The 18,999-nt window shown below is 36.5% G+C and overlaps 1 protein-coding gene across 10 annotated transcripts in view; it reads left to right on the forward strand.

Moving 5' to 3' along the window:
- The window catches only part of LOC117394465 (zinc finger protein 521-like), a 192,046-nt gene that overhangs the window by 1,562 nt on the left and 171,485 nt on the right, over window positions 1-18,999 (forward strand). For 8 of the 10 annotated variants that reach the window (XR_009320156.1, XM_059016620.1, XM_059016624.1 and 5 more), the window contains one exon: window positions 12,305-12,364. Coding sequence is in view for 9 of the 10 variants with exons in the window: in XM_059016620.1 (XP_058872603.1) it covers window positions 12,305-12,364 (60 nt within the window). In the remaining variant the exon portion in view is untranslated. The remainder of the gene's footprint in view (window positions 1-12,304; window positions 12,365-18,999) is intronic. The other 2 variants (XM_059016589.1, XM_059016615.1) reach the window with 1 other exon arrangement.

Below are 18,999 nucleotides of genomic sequence, written 5' to 3' on the forward strand. Positions count from 1 at the left end.
AAAGATTAGTGGGAAGAATCAGAAAAAAACGAATAAGAAGGGGGGGATCAAAACAGAAATTAAGAACACGAGGATGAAGGAAACATTTGCTATGTATGATTGTTTTTTTTAAACCACCTAGTTCAATTTGGATTTTTTTCTAAATGTACATCCAGCTTCTGTAGAGGTTTAATTCACTAATCAATGTGCCTTGAAAAAAATATTGTCGTTTTCTAAATATTTTTTAATGAAGTTTGTTTAAATGAAGTGTTATTATGAGTGAGTGCATTGCATAATAATAATAATAATAATAATAATAATAATAATAATAATAATAATAATAATAATAATATTTGGATGCACAGCTGAATACGTTTTGAGAATATTTTTAATGTCACTTCAGTTACAGGCGAGTTATACGGTTTTTGTTAAAAGATAGATTAATGATTTGTGGCATTGTGTTATACATAGAACCTGGTTCCCGTCGTTTTAAACAGCCTGTCCATATTGACTCCATTATTGTTAATTTAATATGAAATGTGAAATGTCTGACAAATAACTGTTTTTACTTCATATGAATTGAGCACAATTCTATGAATAAAGCATGCATTGGTTCATGCATAAGTCCATTTGATGTACTAACTCTTAACTGAAGTGTTGTAAAAATCAAAATCCTAGGTTGTGTTCTGAGCAGTGTGCTGGTGGTTGGTTCCTCTTGCACTGTTTGCTGCAGAGGTAAGTGTTGACCTTCTGGGTTGACCATGAGTTCATCTGGCAGGGATTGTATTTTGCACAGCAAATAATTGTTCACAATTTCACATTCTCAGCTAGAAGTCTGTTGATAAATACTGTTCAAAGAAATCGAATACTGTGCCTTTCTAGATATAGAACACAGTAAGATGCCAAATACAAGCACAGTTTATATTTTATTTATACTTTTATGTCCTACAACATAATGGTCTTTTTCTCCTTTTTATGAATGCATTTTAATTAGCAAATGTTAGTAAATGATACAGGATTCACTGGAGGAATTTAGTTCATCCCATAATTTGGAGTGTGAAATAATCTGTGTCTTAAAATACATTGTAAATATGATTATGGAAGTCTAAACAGGTTTTCTGCAATGTAAACAGCCTATGTTTAAGTGTACAGGGTAGCTAGTTTTTCAGCTTGCCTGAAGAAAAAGGAAAAAAAAAAAAAAAAAAGCATAAGAAAGAGTAGTTTTAAAAAGTTTGGTAAACAATTGTCAGCCCAATATAGCTAAGTGAAGAATGCTTTTATTTTAATAAGGCTCCTTTTCTGTTCATTCAGTCGGTTCATTATCAGAGTTCGGTTTTCAGATGCTTTAACAAATCTTGCTAATAAGAAACATGAAATATAAATGTGCCCTGTCATAGTCTCATTAAATTGCCTGTATTTCAGGTCAACTGGACACCCTGTCTTTCACCATCATTAGGCTGGGGAGAAAATCTTCTGGAGAGCTTAGAAGTACATTCTTGGGCATTTCAAGTGGTTTTATTCCAGAATCAATGTCTTTACGCAGGAACACTGCTTTCAGCTCAAGCCTTAAAATGAACAATGTATTTGATAGGGGTTGTAGTTCAGTGTATCAAATAGACTATTTTACCTGTGTATTGAATTGACTTTCATACTACAATAATATATTGTGTTAATCTTTTTAAACAGAATTCCGTGCGCTGTAGGTTTCTAAAAAATACTTGGTAAACTGCAATAGCAAGTTAAGGTTAAGTCTACTGTTTTTGTTTACTTTAGTTCAACACATGCAAACATTTGTAAAGGTAAATATATTATAAATAAAACCATATGAATAATGTACGGTGTGCTTCTCTAAATGACTGGGTTATGGAAATAAATAGTGAGCAAAGAAACATAAATAGAAAAGGGAAAAAATAATGTTTTTTTTTTTTTTTTTTTTTTTTTTAGCATTGAACAAAAACCCAGACTACTGGTATTCCTCAGTGGAATTTGTCATTTTTCATTGGTTCCCAGGGAGGGTCAAAGGTTGTATTTAGTCCCACTGGGGAAAGGGCAAGTTTACAGTCCCATTTCAATTAAATCTGTGAGACAGGCCTGCATGTTTTATTGCTAAGGGAATAGATGTAACTGCATAAGGCAGTGGATACCTTTTAGAGTTCTGAAGTGTTTAGCTATTTCAGTCCTGATTTAACTGTCACTTGTAGTTTTTACTGTATATTGTTAATAGATGCAGTCAACTCAAAGGTTTCATTAAAGTATAAGTTAGGCTGACAAGTTATTCAAAAACACAAGGGGCTACAGAAATAAAAATCCATTACAGAAAACTCTGAGCAGTAATAAATTAACATTTAAATTAAAGCAAATAAAAATGACACATTTTCAGCACTCACTGCGAGTTAGTTCTTTTGAGCTGCAGACTTTGCAGAGTTGCAAGTAATTGAATTGTACCTGATTGGACTCCTTGATTCAGACACCACAAGTCCCAGTTTAAGTGCTACAGTATAATGCTAGCGAAGCTGCAAAAGCAAAAAAACACATACACTTCCTTGCTGCATGGATATGAACATTGACTAAACGAAAAGTGAAAAAAGCACAACAGTCCATTCTTGTTTCCCTATATTTATTCTTAAATGCTTAAATAACAACAATTCTAAAAACAGTTTTCATTTAATATGAATGATGTTTCACTTCTGTCTATAAAACATTTCATGATGCAAAGTACATAGGCAAGTATATGCAAAGTGCATGCTGCATTAATGTCAGATGGAAGTTTAATAAGATAATAAATCATTATTAAGACTTGTTGTTATTTTGTGCATGTCAGTTCAGTGGTGCAACTGACAGAATGACATGTATAGAAAACCTTAAGGACCAGCCCTGCTGCACTAACGGAATAAAACAGCCCCGTTCATCTTTGAAAATGTAGGTTTGAATATCACCTTTAGGTTCCGAATAAGTTACAAACATATATACAAATTCAGTAATTTGTCTCTTAAAAATAATAATTATACATGCTTTAAATGACTGTACATATATGTTAAATAGAAAAATGTCTAAACCATTTGTGTAAACATTTGCAAACCGTTTAATAAAAAAATACACTTACTGCAGTATTTAAAGTGTTTATTTCAAATTTCCCTTTCATTTTCGCGTACGGTTTTAAGTACAGTGATGAAAGAGATACTATAAATGATTAAATTAATTTAAAAAAAAAAGATTCTCATACAACAGCACATTTAGTAAAATAATACACTGTTTAGGATTTTTATTTTACTTTACCATGTAACCTTTGCAGCCTTTTCTTTTTTTTCTAAAAACAACTGATGACAGTAGTATGTTTTAAACATAAATTAACTGTGGTAGTTTATTAAATAACTCCAGGTACATCAATGCTGATGATGACATTTTCTCAAGACATTTTGCAGGAGGATAGATAAAAACATGGACATAGGAACTGCAAATGACATTGCAAACAAAGCAAACCGCTAATAATTTAAATAATGAGATTCAAATAATAAGTCCATGTATTTTATGCTATTTGGATTGTTTTACAGAAAAGTACTTGTAGTAACTATAGGGTGCTTTGAGTGTACAAGTAGATCAGCCTGAAATCCAAGACTGCAAAGCAAGGTTTTTATACCCAACCAGGGAGGGTCTGTGCTGTCCAAACACATTCACTCTCCCCTGCCAGCTATACTGTACTGTAGCACATACCGGACTAAACATGTGATTGTAGATTTCGATAACATCTTTTGTTTTCAAAAATAATAAAAAACATTTTTTTTTTACTGTATTGTTCAGAGTAATGAGTTTGCTTTGCCTGGCCTTGTGGTGAAAATGACAAACAACCTGTTACTATAGTATGTTCTATTTATAAAAAAAAAAACAGTCTGTACATAGTTTCTCTTTGTCTGTTCAATACAGGACACATAATAAATAGGGTTGAAAGAATACATGATTGATACAGCGCTCGGTGCATAGCAAGACAGTGGTATTTGTATTGGCTACCTGACTACTCAACTGCTTATAGTTTAATAATAATAGAAATGTAGTGTCTCTTTCTAGTTGGCAAGATCTTGTTTAGTGGATGATTAATTGCACGTTTCTTAGCCTCTTTGCTAGTTAAAGTGCCTGCCAACCATAGCACATGATAGGTAAATAACATTTGTTAGTATTGCTAATGCAATGCATTTGTGTTAAACTACTAATTGCCAACATTGGGCCTGTTTCTAACCTAAAATAAATTGAGTTGTAATCCTCAAGGTAAATTACTGTATTTCTTTTTAGTGAGGATGGATTACCATTGTTGTTTTAATTTTAATAGCCTGGCTCAGTATAGTGATAATAAATATGGCACTACTAGGACAGATTGGTTATCTATCTAAAGAAATATAATAAACTGAATTACTTTACAATTTCATAACTGAAGGCTTGTGAGAGCACACGCTTAATTAAATTGTCACGATCTGTATTTGGTCTGTTAAACAAATCAAAGAGAGAGAGCAGTGGAAAGAAAGTGTATGTAAGGTACAGAGTAGCATGGCCTTTTTTTTTATTTGTAGAGCCTTTATCTGACTGCTGTGCCTAATGTAGACGAAAAACCAACCTGGCAAGTTAAGGCCTTTATTTACATGGAATATGCCCCGTATAGTAATTACACTTAGCAGGTTGCGACAGTATAGCACTGGGAAGAGGGTGGTGTTTGCTATAAGAGAGACTGTTGTGGTGTATCAATATTTTAACAGCTTAATGTATTTAGTGTTATGCTGTGTGCTTCACAGTATGTTCAGGTGAAATAATTGACATTTTTATGTTTTAGATGAATTTATCAGGTTTTAATAATAGATTTCCATGGGTGTCATGTTTGAGAGTGACTGCTCATACTGTAAACCCATTCACAGTTATCCTACTATGTGTTGGACAGATGTTTTCACAAGTTCAATAAATGTAGTTGTTCTGAATAGTCAGATGCAGTGTCTTTATTCAAGTTGAATGCTACAGGTAAACCTTTTGCCAGTACATTTGTTTCGTGCCAGTGTAAGAGCAGCTTGTGGTAAACCCATGAGAATGTATAATATAAAATGTAACTAACATCATATCTGATTTCGCCACTTTGTAAAATAGTAAACAACTGCAATGAAAATGTCAACACGCTGCACAACAATACAGACATTAATTAGTTAATTAAATATATATATATAAATGTGCTTATATATACAAAATAATGTGTCCCCCTACTAATCATTCAGCAAACACATTTACATTGTTATTGTAATGCAGATCTAGATGTAAAGTATAAAGACATAAAATAAAAACATGCATATATGTAAAAAGCATTATCCCCTTCTTTCTACATTTGATTATTACATTGTATGTCCATCCAATATAGATTTAGAAGTACAAAAAATATGAATCACTCATAACATCTCCTCCTACTAACATTTCATTCTGTTTGACATGCATACGCCATATAATAAACTTTGACACGATTGCAGGAACACAATGAAAAAAAACAGTATAAAACAGTTACTGTTATTTTCAGATTACATAAAATGTAAGATATAATAAAGACTGAATATATACAGTAAAATACAGAGATTACTGGGCAGCAGTGTGGAGTAGTGGTTAGGGCTCTGGACTCTTGACTGGAGGGTCGTGGGTTCAATCCCAGGTGGGGGACACTGCTGCTGTACCCTTGAGCAAGGTACTTTACCTAGATTGCTCCAGTAAAAACCCAACTGTATAAATGGGTAATTGTATGTAAAAATAATGTGATATCTTGTAACAATTGTAAGTCTCCCTGGATAAGGGCGTCTGCTAAGAAATAAATAAAATAAAATGTTACAGTTTATACATACTTCCAAATACATTTATTTCACTTACATGGTTTTCATTGTTCTTTGAAATAGATTGTCTATACAAGGTTTGGAGCAGTTGTTACACAGCTAAGAAGGGACACAGTGTGGAATTGAACATGGCTGATGGAGACTACTCAAAGACCACCAGGGGAATTGAATATAACCAATGGAGGGTGCAAAGGGGTTGATGTGATTTATTTGCATATTTAAAACATTTTGCAAAGCAATTTACCGGAAACAATTTGTACTTGTTAATGTGTACCTTATTTTAGTACAGCATGTATTTTCACAACTGTTAGTAAGCACTAATGATGAATGCCTATCTTAGCAGAAGTCTAATTTGAAGAGAGCTCCTGCAGAGAGGAAGAAAGGCAAGAGTAAGAAAAGATTAAAAAGGCTTAGTACTGGAAATAGAAAAAAATATTAAAACAGTTTGTATAAAAATTATAATAATTACTTATGATTAGAAATGGCTTTGCTAACTGTAAGTGTTAAGTACTGCATTCTTATGATTATCCATTGTTCTTAAGTGCTATACAGACCACCAAAATTAAACTTAAACACAATGGGAAAGAGGCCAGACCAAGTGATGATCACAACAACAGCAGACATAGTCAGATAACTACAGAGATGCAAACATGCAATGCAAGTACCCTTGTTTGTAGGCTACATTGTGTATTACTGTATTGTTCTTACACTGAGTAAAGTACCACACAATAAAAAAGCTTAATTTGTTTACACAAAAAGACAACATCACAAAAAAAGATAAACAGGTTTTATTTAACTTGCCAGGTAAACGTTCAATACTGAGTTTGATATGCAATCTCTGTGATTTGATATGAACTCTTTGTGATTTGATATGCACTGTAAATTGAAGACAATATACGAAAACAGTTGTAACACTGGTTTGGTTTGTACTGTCCCTTAAAATATCCCTGACACTGATCATCCTTATTACTCAGTGTAATTTCCTTTTGTAATTTGACTGGTATCTACAATATATATATATATATATATATATATATATATATATATATATATATATATATATATATACAGCTCTGGAAAAAATTAAGTCACCCAACATCAATGTGAAAGACTGGTGGAGAGCATGCCAAGACGCATGAAAGCTGTGCTTGAAAATCAGGGTTATTCCACCAAATATTGATTTCTGAACTCTTCCTAAGTTAAGACATTAGTATTGTGTTGTTTAAAAATGAATATGAACTTATTTTCTTTGCATTATTCGAGGTCTGACAACACTGCATCTTTTTTGTTATTTTGACCAGTTGTCATTTTCTGCAAATAAATGCTCTAAATGACAATATTTTTATTTGGAATTTGGGAGAAATGTTGTCAGTAGTTTATAGAATAAAACAAAAATGTTCATTTTACCCAAACACATACCTATAAATAGTAAAACCAGAGACTGATAATTTTGCAGTGGTCTCTTAATTTTTTCCAGAGCTGTATATTGATATATCAATATCAATAACGAACATCCTCAATGAAGGATTACTAGTATTTACAAGTATTTACTACTTCTTTTATTAAGAGTATTTGTAAGTGGAGCTTCTTTATAGGTATGCATTCATTGGCCAGTACATCATTATTCAAAATGCAGATGACGTCTTTGATTCTGCAGAGTTCGATGTGCAGTTTAGGCACTTCCAGACAAGGTGGCAGCAGCATTTGATTCCATAGTAACTGCCAGCTGCCAACTCTTAAGTTTCCAGGTGCTGTTTTCTCAAGCTGATCCTCTGGTTGGACTTTTAGGTAAAATTAACAACTTGCAAACCAGGTCATCTGAATTTGTTTCTTAGAGGAAGAGACCCTGAGAAAGCTCTAATGTCTCTGGGGGCACTAGAGTAGGGCTAGGCTACTACGATTACATCGAAAATTGATTTTTCAATTGATTCCATTCTTCATTATGTACATTTAGATAAATACTGGATAATCGATTTAAATAATAACATTTTTGTAACACGCATAGTTAATAACATTATTTAAGTTCATCAACGAAACTGCACCGAACACCTATGCCTTGCTGTTTACAGTATTTCTGCCAAAGACAAGCAGTGGGCGTGTTCTTCTTTTCCTGCTTAAGTGTTACTACCATCTGCTTGGCTGGTCCCATCCTGACTAGCAGCGAATCAGTTTTGAAAATGCTTTGTAAGTACGTGCTCTCTGTGTTCAATGTAAACAAAAAAAAAAGTGCTGCCTTGGATCCAGACAGGTCGACAAGCTTGTATTTCTGCCAAACAACACTGAAATTGTGCACATTGAAGAAAACTGACTGTATATAGTTTGCTCTTCTTTGGAGTTTCAAAATGAACTGATAAACCTGGGAATAATACTGTTCACTATCAAGTATGAAATGTAACCATTGCTGTATGGGTGTTTACCTGCTAAAGACCCTGAACCTGAATAATTACATCAAAGCTGCACGCAGTGTCTGTGACGCAGTCATGCCTGCTCCCGAGGGCATATAAGAACTGCGCACGGAAGTCCGACTTTGCTGTTCAAGGCCCCAGCAGCCTTATAGACCAGCACAGTCGACTACAACAACGGTCAGAGGTGTTTTTCATAACTGACCCATGACTCTGTGCCGCAGGCGCTTTAACAAGTTCCGTCGCCAGGCACAGAGGCAAAAGCCAGGCTAAGCCACAAGACCAGCAGCTGCCCTAGGAGCTTGCTGCCACAGGCCCAGGGCGCCTTTTCAAGGAGCCACCTGGAGTATTGGCATCACTGCACTACAGACATCTGGGCGGTTACTACTGTTCAGACTGGCTATTCTCTGCAATTGAAGTACGGTCCCCCTCCCTTTCGGGTGTGACTACAATGTTAGTCACGGACCTGCGAGACTCATCGGTATTGTCTCAGGAGGTCACAGCTCTGCTGCAAAAACAGGCTATTTGCACGGTACATCCTCGCCACTTGAGGGAAGAGTTCTACTCCAGGTACTTCCTGGTGCACAAGCGGGATGGTGGCCTCAGACCAATCCTCGACCAAAGGTCAACCTGTATCTGAGTCAACGGAGGTTCAAAATGTTGACCACGCAACAACTGTTGCAGTCAATCAGGCCAGGCGACTGGTTCACGACGGTGGACCTCAAGGATGCGTCTTTCCACATCCCCATAAGACCAGGGCACAGGAGGTGCCTGCTGTTCGCTTTTCAAGGAACAGCGTACGAGTTCTGTGTACTGTCATTTGGCCTCTCTCTAGCTCCCTGTGTCTTTTCAAAGTGCATGGAAGCTATCCTGGCCCCATTGAGACTCAGAGGCAGAGTGCTCAATTAACTGAACGACTGGCTCATTTGTGCCCAGTCTCCAGCACAGGCAGAGGGCCACACGGAACTCGTCACCGGCCACCTTCATCGGCTGGGCCTGTCGGTGAATCGTGCCAGCTCACACCTTTGCAGACAGCCTCCTATCTGTGAGTGTGCTAGGATTCCAGGTCCATTCTGTCCTCTCTGTTGGACGACAGAGAGTGGAGAATGGCCGCCTGTTTGAGCTTTTTCAGCTGAACAGAGCGCTTATAGTAGTGAAGTTCCAGAGACTTCTGGGCTTGATGGCCTCAGCTTCCCAGACCCTTCCTTTGGGTCTTCTGCGCATGCGCCTTCTTCAAGCCTGGTTCAACAGCAGGGTTTTTCAGCCCGTGTTGAACTGGCCACTTAGTGACAGTGTCTCGCCACTGTCTGAAGGTGCTTTCTTGGTGGACACAGCCTGCCCATCTATGTCTAGGTGTAGCACTGGGCAGCGTCACCAGAAGGAAGATCATCACCACAGACGTGTCCAGCCTTGGCTGGGGCGCTGTGCGGAATGGAGGGGGGAGGGGGGAGGGGGGGGGGGGGGCAAGGGGGCGACAGTTCTGTTATGGGGCAAGTCCCATGGTCAAACTCTGAAACTCAGGCAAAACCCTGGTTTTGGAACTAGAGTATTAAAGGCGGCTTCAGGGTTAACCCTTACAGTATAACACAGAGGTGAGTTTCTTCCTCAGTTTTGTAGCCCTAGCTACTGGTTGCTGGGGCTCCATATGGTAATGTACAAGATGCATTCCGGTCGTTCTGCAATATTGCCCTTGCAACAGCTCTTGTATACTCACCCATACGGTAATGGTTACATTTCGTACTTGATAGGGAACTAGGTTATTATCATAACCCTGGTTCCCTGAAATAGAAATGTAACCATTAACCTTCAAGATAGCTGCGTCCATGATTGCAGCAGGCTTGAAAGAAAAATGATGCTGTGATCTGTGTGGGTAGTCCTTATATGTCTTCGGGGGATGGGCATGACTGTGTCAAAGGCACTGCGTGCAGCTTTGATATAATTGTACAGGTTCAGTGTCTTTAGCAGATAAACACCCATATGGTAATGGTTACATTTCTATTTCAGGGAACCAGGGTATGATAATAACCTAATGTTTTTTTTTAATGTTTTTTTTAGTTTTTTTATGATTGATGTAAGTACTTTCAGTGCCGCCCACAGCTGATAAAACATTTTTATGCCGGTACTCCTACAGTACCACTCACAAAGCTATATTACAGTTAATTACCCCTCACATTAAATTGTTGTGCACAAGCTTATACTGAACAGCAACGAAATGGAGGTGGGAGGGCTCAATTTCTGTGAGCGGTACAGTCATCGATATTTTTCCAAACGATTATATTTTGTGAGCCCAACTAATCGATTGCTATTTGGAGGCTTAACTGACAGCCCTACTCTAAAGAGGACAAACCAATATGATGTGAATCACAGTTTACCTTTTGGGACTCCGTCAGTTGTCATGGATGTTTGGTTAGTCACAGAAAATGCTTTCTCCTCTTGCTCCTATCCGTTCACGAAGTTGCACCCACATTTGTGACCAACACACTTCCACTTGAGAGGCATCCTCTTAGGCATCTGGCACATCCTCTAGTGGTCCAGGTGTTGCAGTGACTGCTGGAATCCTTCTTCGTGGACTTCAGACTTCACACGACGCTTAAACTATTCCACTCACTGCTATTGTCAGTTAATGAATTGCCAAGTTTAGTAGGATAAGAACATATTAGCACCTATAATCAGCATCTTTGAATAAGAAAATAACATATCAGCAAAATATTACTATTTTAATCTGAATGTTGCAAATGATTGGTGGACACCTGTACCAGATGCTCACTTACTGCAAGGTTTCCTCTCTGGCTAGCACTTGACTCAGGTATATCACAGATGTCCCACTTTTTCATTGGAAGGGGAGGGGGTTGGGGATAGTTCTGATGGTTAACCTTTTCAAAGAAAATTCCTGGTCATTTTTCAAGAGTGACCCCATTTCCATTTATAATTTATGTAACACAATTTTTGGTCAGAAATATTTATACAAGTTAACAATCAAAATACATACACAAACAAAAGCAGAACAGATTTATTTCAGGTATCCAGTTATACATGGCCTTTGCTACCATTAACATTCATGTGCAGTCACGGGTCAGAATTGTTGATCTGTAATTATGTGACTGGTGAGTTTCTGTTTCATCAGCTCTTGTAGTATTGGTGGCATAGCCCTCATTAATAAGGTATCTCATCTATCAGCTTTGGCATGATGATCTGTGGCACACAGAGCCTTATTAGTGTATACACATGCTAGTATTTCAGTGGCACATCAATTACACACCTACCTGGTTCGCTTAGTTTTCAGTCTGAGCCACTTTTCTGGATTGCATAGAGACCCATTAAGAACCCTAACATATTGGATAGAATGTATTGCATCATTCATTCTTTATTTTTAGACTGTATATGGGCACTGATCCATGTTGGAGATGTAATGTTGAAAGGTGTCTGTATATGAACATCATGCACTTTTGTGACAAAGTGATGAATTTCCTTGGCACACTTTCTTTGCCATTGAAACACAACAGATGGAAATAATACAGGGACCAACTCTTAAGAAAAAAATTATATATGATTTTGTGTTCGCAGTTATTGACACACATTGAATTTGTCACCAAAGTTCTGGGCACCTGGTAACGTGATATAATGCTGTGCTGATATCATGCTGCACTGTGAATTTTTCCAAGCATCTGTTTCTGAGATTGGCAATCTATGAATCTGTCAGATATCCTCTAAAATGGTTTGTAGTTTTGTAATTGTGGTTTACCATGTGGAGTACTATCACGGTGGAGTATTGATTTACAGACAGCTGCTTATAATTTGCAGAGATCCAACATTTTAGTTGTTGCTTTTTTCAGAATAATATGCCAGTGTAGTAGTTTTAATTTGGGTTGGTATTAACTTGAATGCCAGATCCTGTGGGTATGAAATGGAATGCATTTCTTTTGCGGAACTGGAGCCCAGTAAACCATTTGCTTTATCCTCGAGTATAGTAACCAATTTGTCAGTCTCAAGTTGACGTTCAGACACAAAGCTGATTCAGCCAGTGTTTTTCCTCTTCCTTGCCTAATAACTTCTTCTTCTCTCACCTTTCTTTCATGGCAGTAGAAGAAAATGAGACGGAGGACCAGCATCATACTGTGGGGCAGACAGCCACTCCAAGCGGTAATGTATTATTCTTTAATTAGACATCATTTATCATTTCAAAACAGGTTTCTGGTGTTTATTATCACCCAAGATTGTGGATACATAAAACCCTGTTGATATTAAATTCCTGCAGCAGAAAAAAAGAAATGTTCACAGTGACATTTTTATGAAGCAATTAACACTGTAGTGTGAAAAAAAGAAATATATGAAATGTACATTTCTTCACGATTTATTAAATGCATCTGACTGTTAAACGAAATGCAAAAACAATATAATTAGAAGGTATTTAGAATAAATACATCTGATGTGTTTGTTCTTGTTGATGGGTAGTATTGTTGCATTGTGTTAGTGAATGAATATTTGGCCTTTCATAATTACAAGCAATAACATTTCATAGTGTTCATTTGTCATTAAAAACAGTATTTCTGTTGCAGTTATGCATATTTAGCACACCAACAGTAAACGTTTTTCTGGGCATTTCATTAGGTACATACATTGCTGGAAATGGGACGGTTCTCTACAGAAGTCATTCCCACCACTGCCCTTTCCAAAGATTTGAGTACCTGTCACTGTTTTGAGTACCTGTCACTGTTTTGAGTACCTGTCACTGTTTTCAGTCCATGTATTTGTTACTGGTGCACAGTAGGAATACAGTAGAGCACCCAAAGTGCATTGCTAAAAGACAGTGGTGCCGGATAGCCAGAAGCACATCTTAGTTTGAGTTTTGATACAGAAATACCACACCCCTATGTACATTTATACTAGAGGAGTGGGATTTCCAAAGTAAGCTTATTTTTAACAGAACTGAATGATGCAAGTGTGAGAAGAATATCTCATCTGGCAAAATATCTTAGGCGTAACCGCTTGTAGAACGGATCCATTTACAAAAAAAGTAATGGTTTTCCTTCATTGGTTATGTCTTTCCTCACTGTAATTACAATGTGTGGTCTGAAAATATTTTTTTGTTGTTTATTTTAGTTTTTAGTTTGTGTGGCAGAAATGTATACTCAGTTAAACAATTATAAGGATACACAAAATAAATTTAAAAAAAATAATAATTAAATAGTATTAAAATGTAATTGTTCATAATTTGAAAATGTAAATCATCTATCTTATAATTTATACTGGAACTTTTTTTTTTCATTTCAAGCACTGTACACCTTTTTCGATAAATTAAAAACCAAACTAAAACCAACCAAAACATAGAGACTACAGTATTGTGTTAATATGGATACAACTATGACATAGTGGGATTATCACTTTTTTAAAATCTTGCGTTCTATATTTATAGACAGAAATGTTATTTCCCACACCTGTGCTAACCAGTTGAATGTCTTACAGACTTTTTGTGAGCTTTCACTGAGAGCCAGTACCAGTAGATGTAACCATTACAGATGAGACTTGGTGCTAATGCACATATTTTGTAAAAGGTTTAGATCTCACTTGTAGTTATTTTAAACCTAATATGGATTACTTTGCTCAGAAGCTGTGGGCTCCATGCTCAGTGCTGCGATAATAAAATATTAATAAGCTCTGGGGAAGCACAGAGGATGCACTTCCATAAATGCGGCACCCATCGTAGACAGTCTGCATCTTATGGATTTTTCTGATCCATCAGAGGTTTGCAACTGCTGTCATCCTAACCAGGAAGATTTAGCATAGCTCGATGAGCCCGTTCCTGGGAGACTCCCTGTCATCCAGCAAACTGTTGCTAATAGGAGGGACTGATTACAGCTTCAACGTCATGTTTAACTTCTATATTTCAGCCCTGACTATCGGGCTGTCTCCAGAATCAATGCCAGCTCAGGGCAGACAGCTCTTCTGAGAACCTGCAGCATCTAATTTGTGATTTTGTGATTTTATGATTTCCCCTAAGTATCACAATCTAACAAATTAAAATGTTTCTTGTTATTTTTCAACATCATAGAGGAAATAGCATGCATGTATGTACACATACTCATATGTTAATACAGTGTATGCATACATGTATATGTATGCCTGTATGGTTATGCATTTCTGTATGTTTTTCTAATAAACTATGATGATAAATTCCAGTCAGAAATGTGTCTTATTTTATTCAAGTAATTACTGCTTGGCATTTTATACAGTATATCCAATTTAAACCTACAGCAGCAAAATGTATGCACTAGGAGGCTGTGTGGTCCAGTGGTTAAAGAACAGGGCTTGCAACCAGGAGGTCCCCAGTTCAAATCCCACCTCAGCCACTGACTCATTGTGTGACCCTGAGCAAGTCACTTAACCTCCTTGTGCTCCGTCTTTCGGGTGAGACGTAATTGTAAGTGACTCTGCAGCTGATGCATAGTTCACACACCCAAGTCTCTGTAAGTCGCCTTGGATAAAGGCGTCTGCTAAATAAACAAATAATAATAATAATTAAGAAGTAACAACATTTGAAAAATACTGTAAGAATGTACGGTAAAGCAAAATATTCAGTTCTCAAGAAGGAAGGTAAGGGGTGCTCATGGAATTTTAGAAGATAGTTACTGCAAAGGCCAAACAAACATACTGCCCAAGGTGCATGATCACAGCCCATTTAGCTCCCAAACTCCCCAAGCGAGTCTGTTTTAGCAGACTACAATGTAGATTTTTTTTGTATTGGGGAAAGTCTTCTCTTGAGTATAACAAAATAAACTATTGATCCTAGCATCCTTGTTGCTGTATTACTTAAAGTACTGCATTCCAGTAAAATGTTCAGTGTGGCATACATTGTATCTTTTTCTATTATCAGTCTTCATATTTTAGCTCATCGAGTTCCTGCGTACACTGCATGTGCACTAAATGTAAAGAAGCTTAATTTAGTTATTTACATTTCCTTTATAACATTTGAAGTGAGTTACGTCATCGACAGACTTTATAAGATGCAGCAAGCTGAGAATCCTTAAATTCCTTTGTTAAATTTTCCACAACTGCATACTGTAACAGAAACGTATTAATTATATTCCTCATACAGAAAGAGCTGAGAACCTGCGAACCACAAATGTCTATAAATAGAATATGGTTAAGATTTGAAATGCAGTAATTATTTTAATAATTATAAAAGTTTTAGTTTCTTATCTTGTGATGTATTGGTTAAAGGACATGCTTGCATTTGCAGCTCAAGTGGACAGTGATTATTGCATTGCATGGAGTTTTTGAGAATTCCACGAGCAGCATACTAAGAAATTAGTGGTACGCGTACCAACATACTTCGTTTAATGTGTTTTTCAATCAATTATGGAAACTCAACACAGTAAGATCTCCCTATTTCTTATTTTCTTAATTTGTTGTTTTTGTGCTTAGATATAATGTTTATTGTTGTGTAATGTCCATAACAATATAGACATTACAAAAGCCACGTCTATGTCTACTTGTGAGAATAGTTTTAGATCAGAGTTTATGTTTGAGTAGATGAAAACAAACTACGGCGAAGGAAATACAGGAATTAAATAATTATGAGAATTTATTTTACAACTGACATTTTTTTGAATGAGAAAAATATGAAAAAAAATGTAGGTAATTTAAATCATGGAAAGTAAGAGTATGCCAGGACACAGGCAGGCTGGAATCACAATGTATTCATCACGGCCCAGAGATTTAATGAGGCAGTTGTTTTTCTGTGGATGCTGTTAGGAGTCAAAAGCTACAGTTTCACTTTACCACTGTGCTGCCTGTACATAATTAGAACCACATGATTCTTTTTTTTTTTTTTTTTTTTTAATCCTTACTGTGCCAGTTGGGTTCTAAGGATTTTGTGAAAGTGGGTGTCAGGTTCACTAAAATGGAATGGAGTGAACTCCCTTGCACAAAGACATCTAAAGCACAACTAAATCCAGAAATGATGCAGTTAAAACAGGGAGCTGAAACCTAGGCAGGCATGTTTAAATGGTTTATACACTGTATACTGAAAGAAAGGGAGCTTTTTTAGTTCATAGCTTCTAAAGTAGACTGTATTATTCATTTCCTTTGGTCTTCAACTGCTGTTATCCAGTTGTAAGAGCCTTTGTTAGATATTCTCCTTCTATGACTCTTCGAAGGGAGGGGTTAGGAGGGGGTACGAAGGGGTAGGAAGGGGATAGGGGCAAGCCTGCTTCTGATTTTGTGTGAAGTTGATGGTTGAAAATCTTATCCTTTTTCTGTTGTATACTTGTATGTACATATTTGTGTTTTCTTTGTGATTGTGGATGACTGACCAGTGTTTTCTTTCTATCAGTAATATATAGACAGATATCTATACTGATAGATATCAGTAATCTATCAGTAATTATAGACAGAATAATATTATCAAACTTAGAAAATAAACTACACACAAGTACAGTAGTTGTGGGATTTGACATGAGACCCTATTTTTATTATGACATTTTACAGACTTTTACAGATAAAAACAAAACAAAAGAAACACCACAGAGAGACGTGCAGCTGGTTTTGATGATTATTGTCATAACCTTGGCCACACAAATATAGTTTTGTCATCATTTAGATCATTAAAATAAAAAACAATTTGTTTTATTGATATGTGGCAGTAATCAGAAAACCAGTGTACACGGTTCTATATCCGCATGCTTTTCAGGATTTCTTTTTAAGTTTATGAGAACATGGGAACCCCAACGCAACTGCAAAACAAGATAAGAAGTTAAAGATGTACTTTCATCCCTGTATTCAGTTTCAAATTCTGTCCTTGCTCTGTAGTCTGTGTGAGCCTCTGGAAGCTGACACACAGGTGATAGTGGGATTTATTAGAAACACAAAAGACTTAAATCACTGTATGTCAAGGACTAAAAATGGTGCCATCCTGCAGCAGATCCAGGATGTCTACTAAATTATTTGCAGTCTTAAGCATTTTATTTTTACAATTCCAATTGGTCTGAAATGTTAATCTTCCCACTTGTAGTCTTTAACTTTTCATTGCAATGTTAGAAAAGTAAATCTTAGTTTAAAACAAGTGAAATAACCATCTCTGCCCAGCAAGTAGCTCACTGGCTGCCATCTAAAAGATCAAAACAGCATGACTGGGCATTTAGTCACCTTGAAATAGTAGTATTTAAAAAACATGTCTGGTTTCACAGACCATGATTATCCATAATCTTGGACAACCTAATGTTACCTTAGGTAAGAGAGTCCCATCTTTTCGAGATGAGGAAAGATAGAAACAGAAAAAGAGAATTATGTTTTTAATATCTGTGGGAGGCAGCTGATAGCGAAGACAGCTTATTCTGGGTTAGCTTTAAAAGATCAGACATTGAATTTGAGCCTGAGCTTTGTCAAAGGTAATTTTTTTTTCACAGAGTTTCCTGAGTTGCCAAGTTTATAAATGTGTCCATCCGTGAAATCCAATAAGACACAGTCTCAAAACACATTATAATGCATAAAAAACAAATGTAAAAAAATAAGAATTGTCTGAGAATGATTCATATTGTCTTGTATTCCTATATTCCATCTTTAAGGTTAATTGGATTTCAGCTGGAATGAGTTGGGAAAATCAAAGTGGGTTGAACTTATAAAAACTGGTAGCCCAATGAATAGTATGAAGTATTGAGCTATTCGAGCTGCTGCTTACAGTTTTTTTTTAAGGTTTTGTGTCTTAATCCATTGGAAGCAGAGTACAGAAATTTGTATGACTGGCACTGCTGTTTCCGATTGGCGTTAACCTAGAAATGCATTAAGTTACCTCATTTTCATGCTGCTCTGTGGTGAGGTGCAGAGTGGCTCTCTAGGGGCTGAGGAATTGGCAGGCATTAGCTGCAGGAGGGCCTGTGGCTACCGGAGCTCGTCTTCTCCCTGCAGGAGACCCTGTGGGGGGAAGCAAGGATTGCTCTGTCGGGGAGCCAGAGACCTATAGAGGAGAAGGACCAGGAAAAACATCAATTAAAAAACTATAAATATTAAAGACCAGGGATTTTAAAATGACAGGGAAAAAAGGAACTTGTGGCATTAGATGAAATTTCTTTGAAATCAAAAATCTAAAGCTATCGACTCATACACCTCTATACAGTAAGGCATTTGTTAAGCAATAACTGCCAGAATTTGTTTGCAGTTCTAAGCATTTTACTGAAACTTTAATGCTTTATTAAAAGCCTTATACTCAAATGCTTGCACACAGGAGATGTCCAGTAGGTGCATGGCACATATAAGTGAAAATAAAGTCTGGAAAACATGACGATAACAGCAAAATAGTATGAGACGTGTAAGAATGCTGTTTATGTTATTAATGTTATAAAGACGTGATTATTATTACCCAGGATAGCAGAATAGCATTCAGTCATTCCAAATCCACACCTCAGATGTTGCATAAAACACACTTAAAAGTACAAATAACACAGTTAAGTAATATTTTAGTACCAAACAGCATACATGTCAAGAGCTAAACTGTGCTTTACTGTCATTGTGAACCCTACAGAAAATAATTCAGGTTGGTCAGGTCTGGCTACATGTTTATTTTGTTTCAGTTTTAAATCCTTGAATTGCCCTGTATATTGTGCACACAGACACACACACACACACACACGCACACACACACGCACACATACATTAGTCCTGTCTGATTTTTCTTTTTGTCTTAGGCAATGTGTAATGTTGGTATCGTTTAAAATCTGCATCTGATATTTGCACCAGCAAAGAAATGCTTTCTTTTTTCGATTAAAGAAAAAAAAAAGTTT

The sequence above is a fragment of the Acipenser ruthenus genome, chromosome 3 (assembly GCF_902713425.1).
Source record: "Acipenser ruthenus chromosome 3, fAciRut3.2 maternal haplotype, whole genome shotgun sequence".
Classification (NCBI taxonomy): domain Eukaryota; kingdom Metazoa; phylum Chordata; class Actinopteri; order Acipenseriformes; family Acipenseridae; genus Acipenser; species Acipenser ruthenus.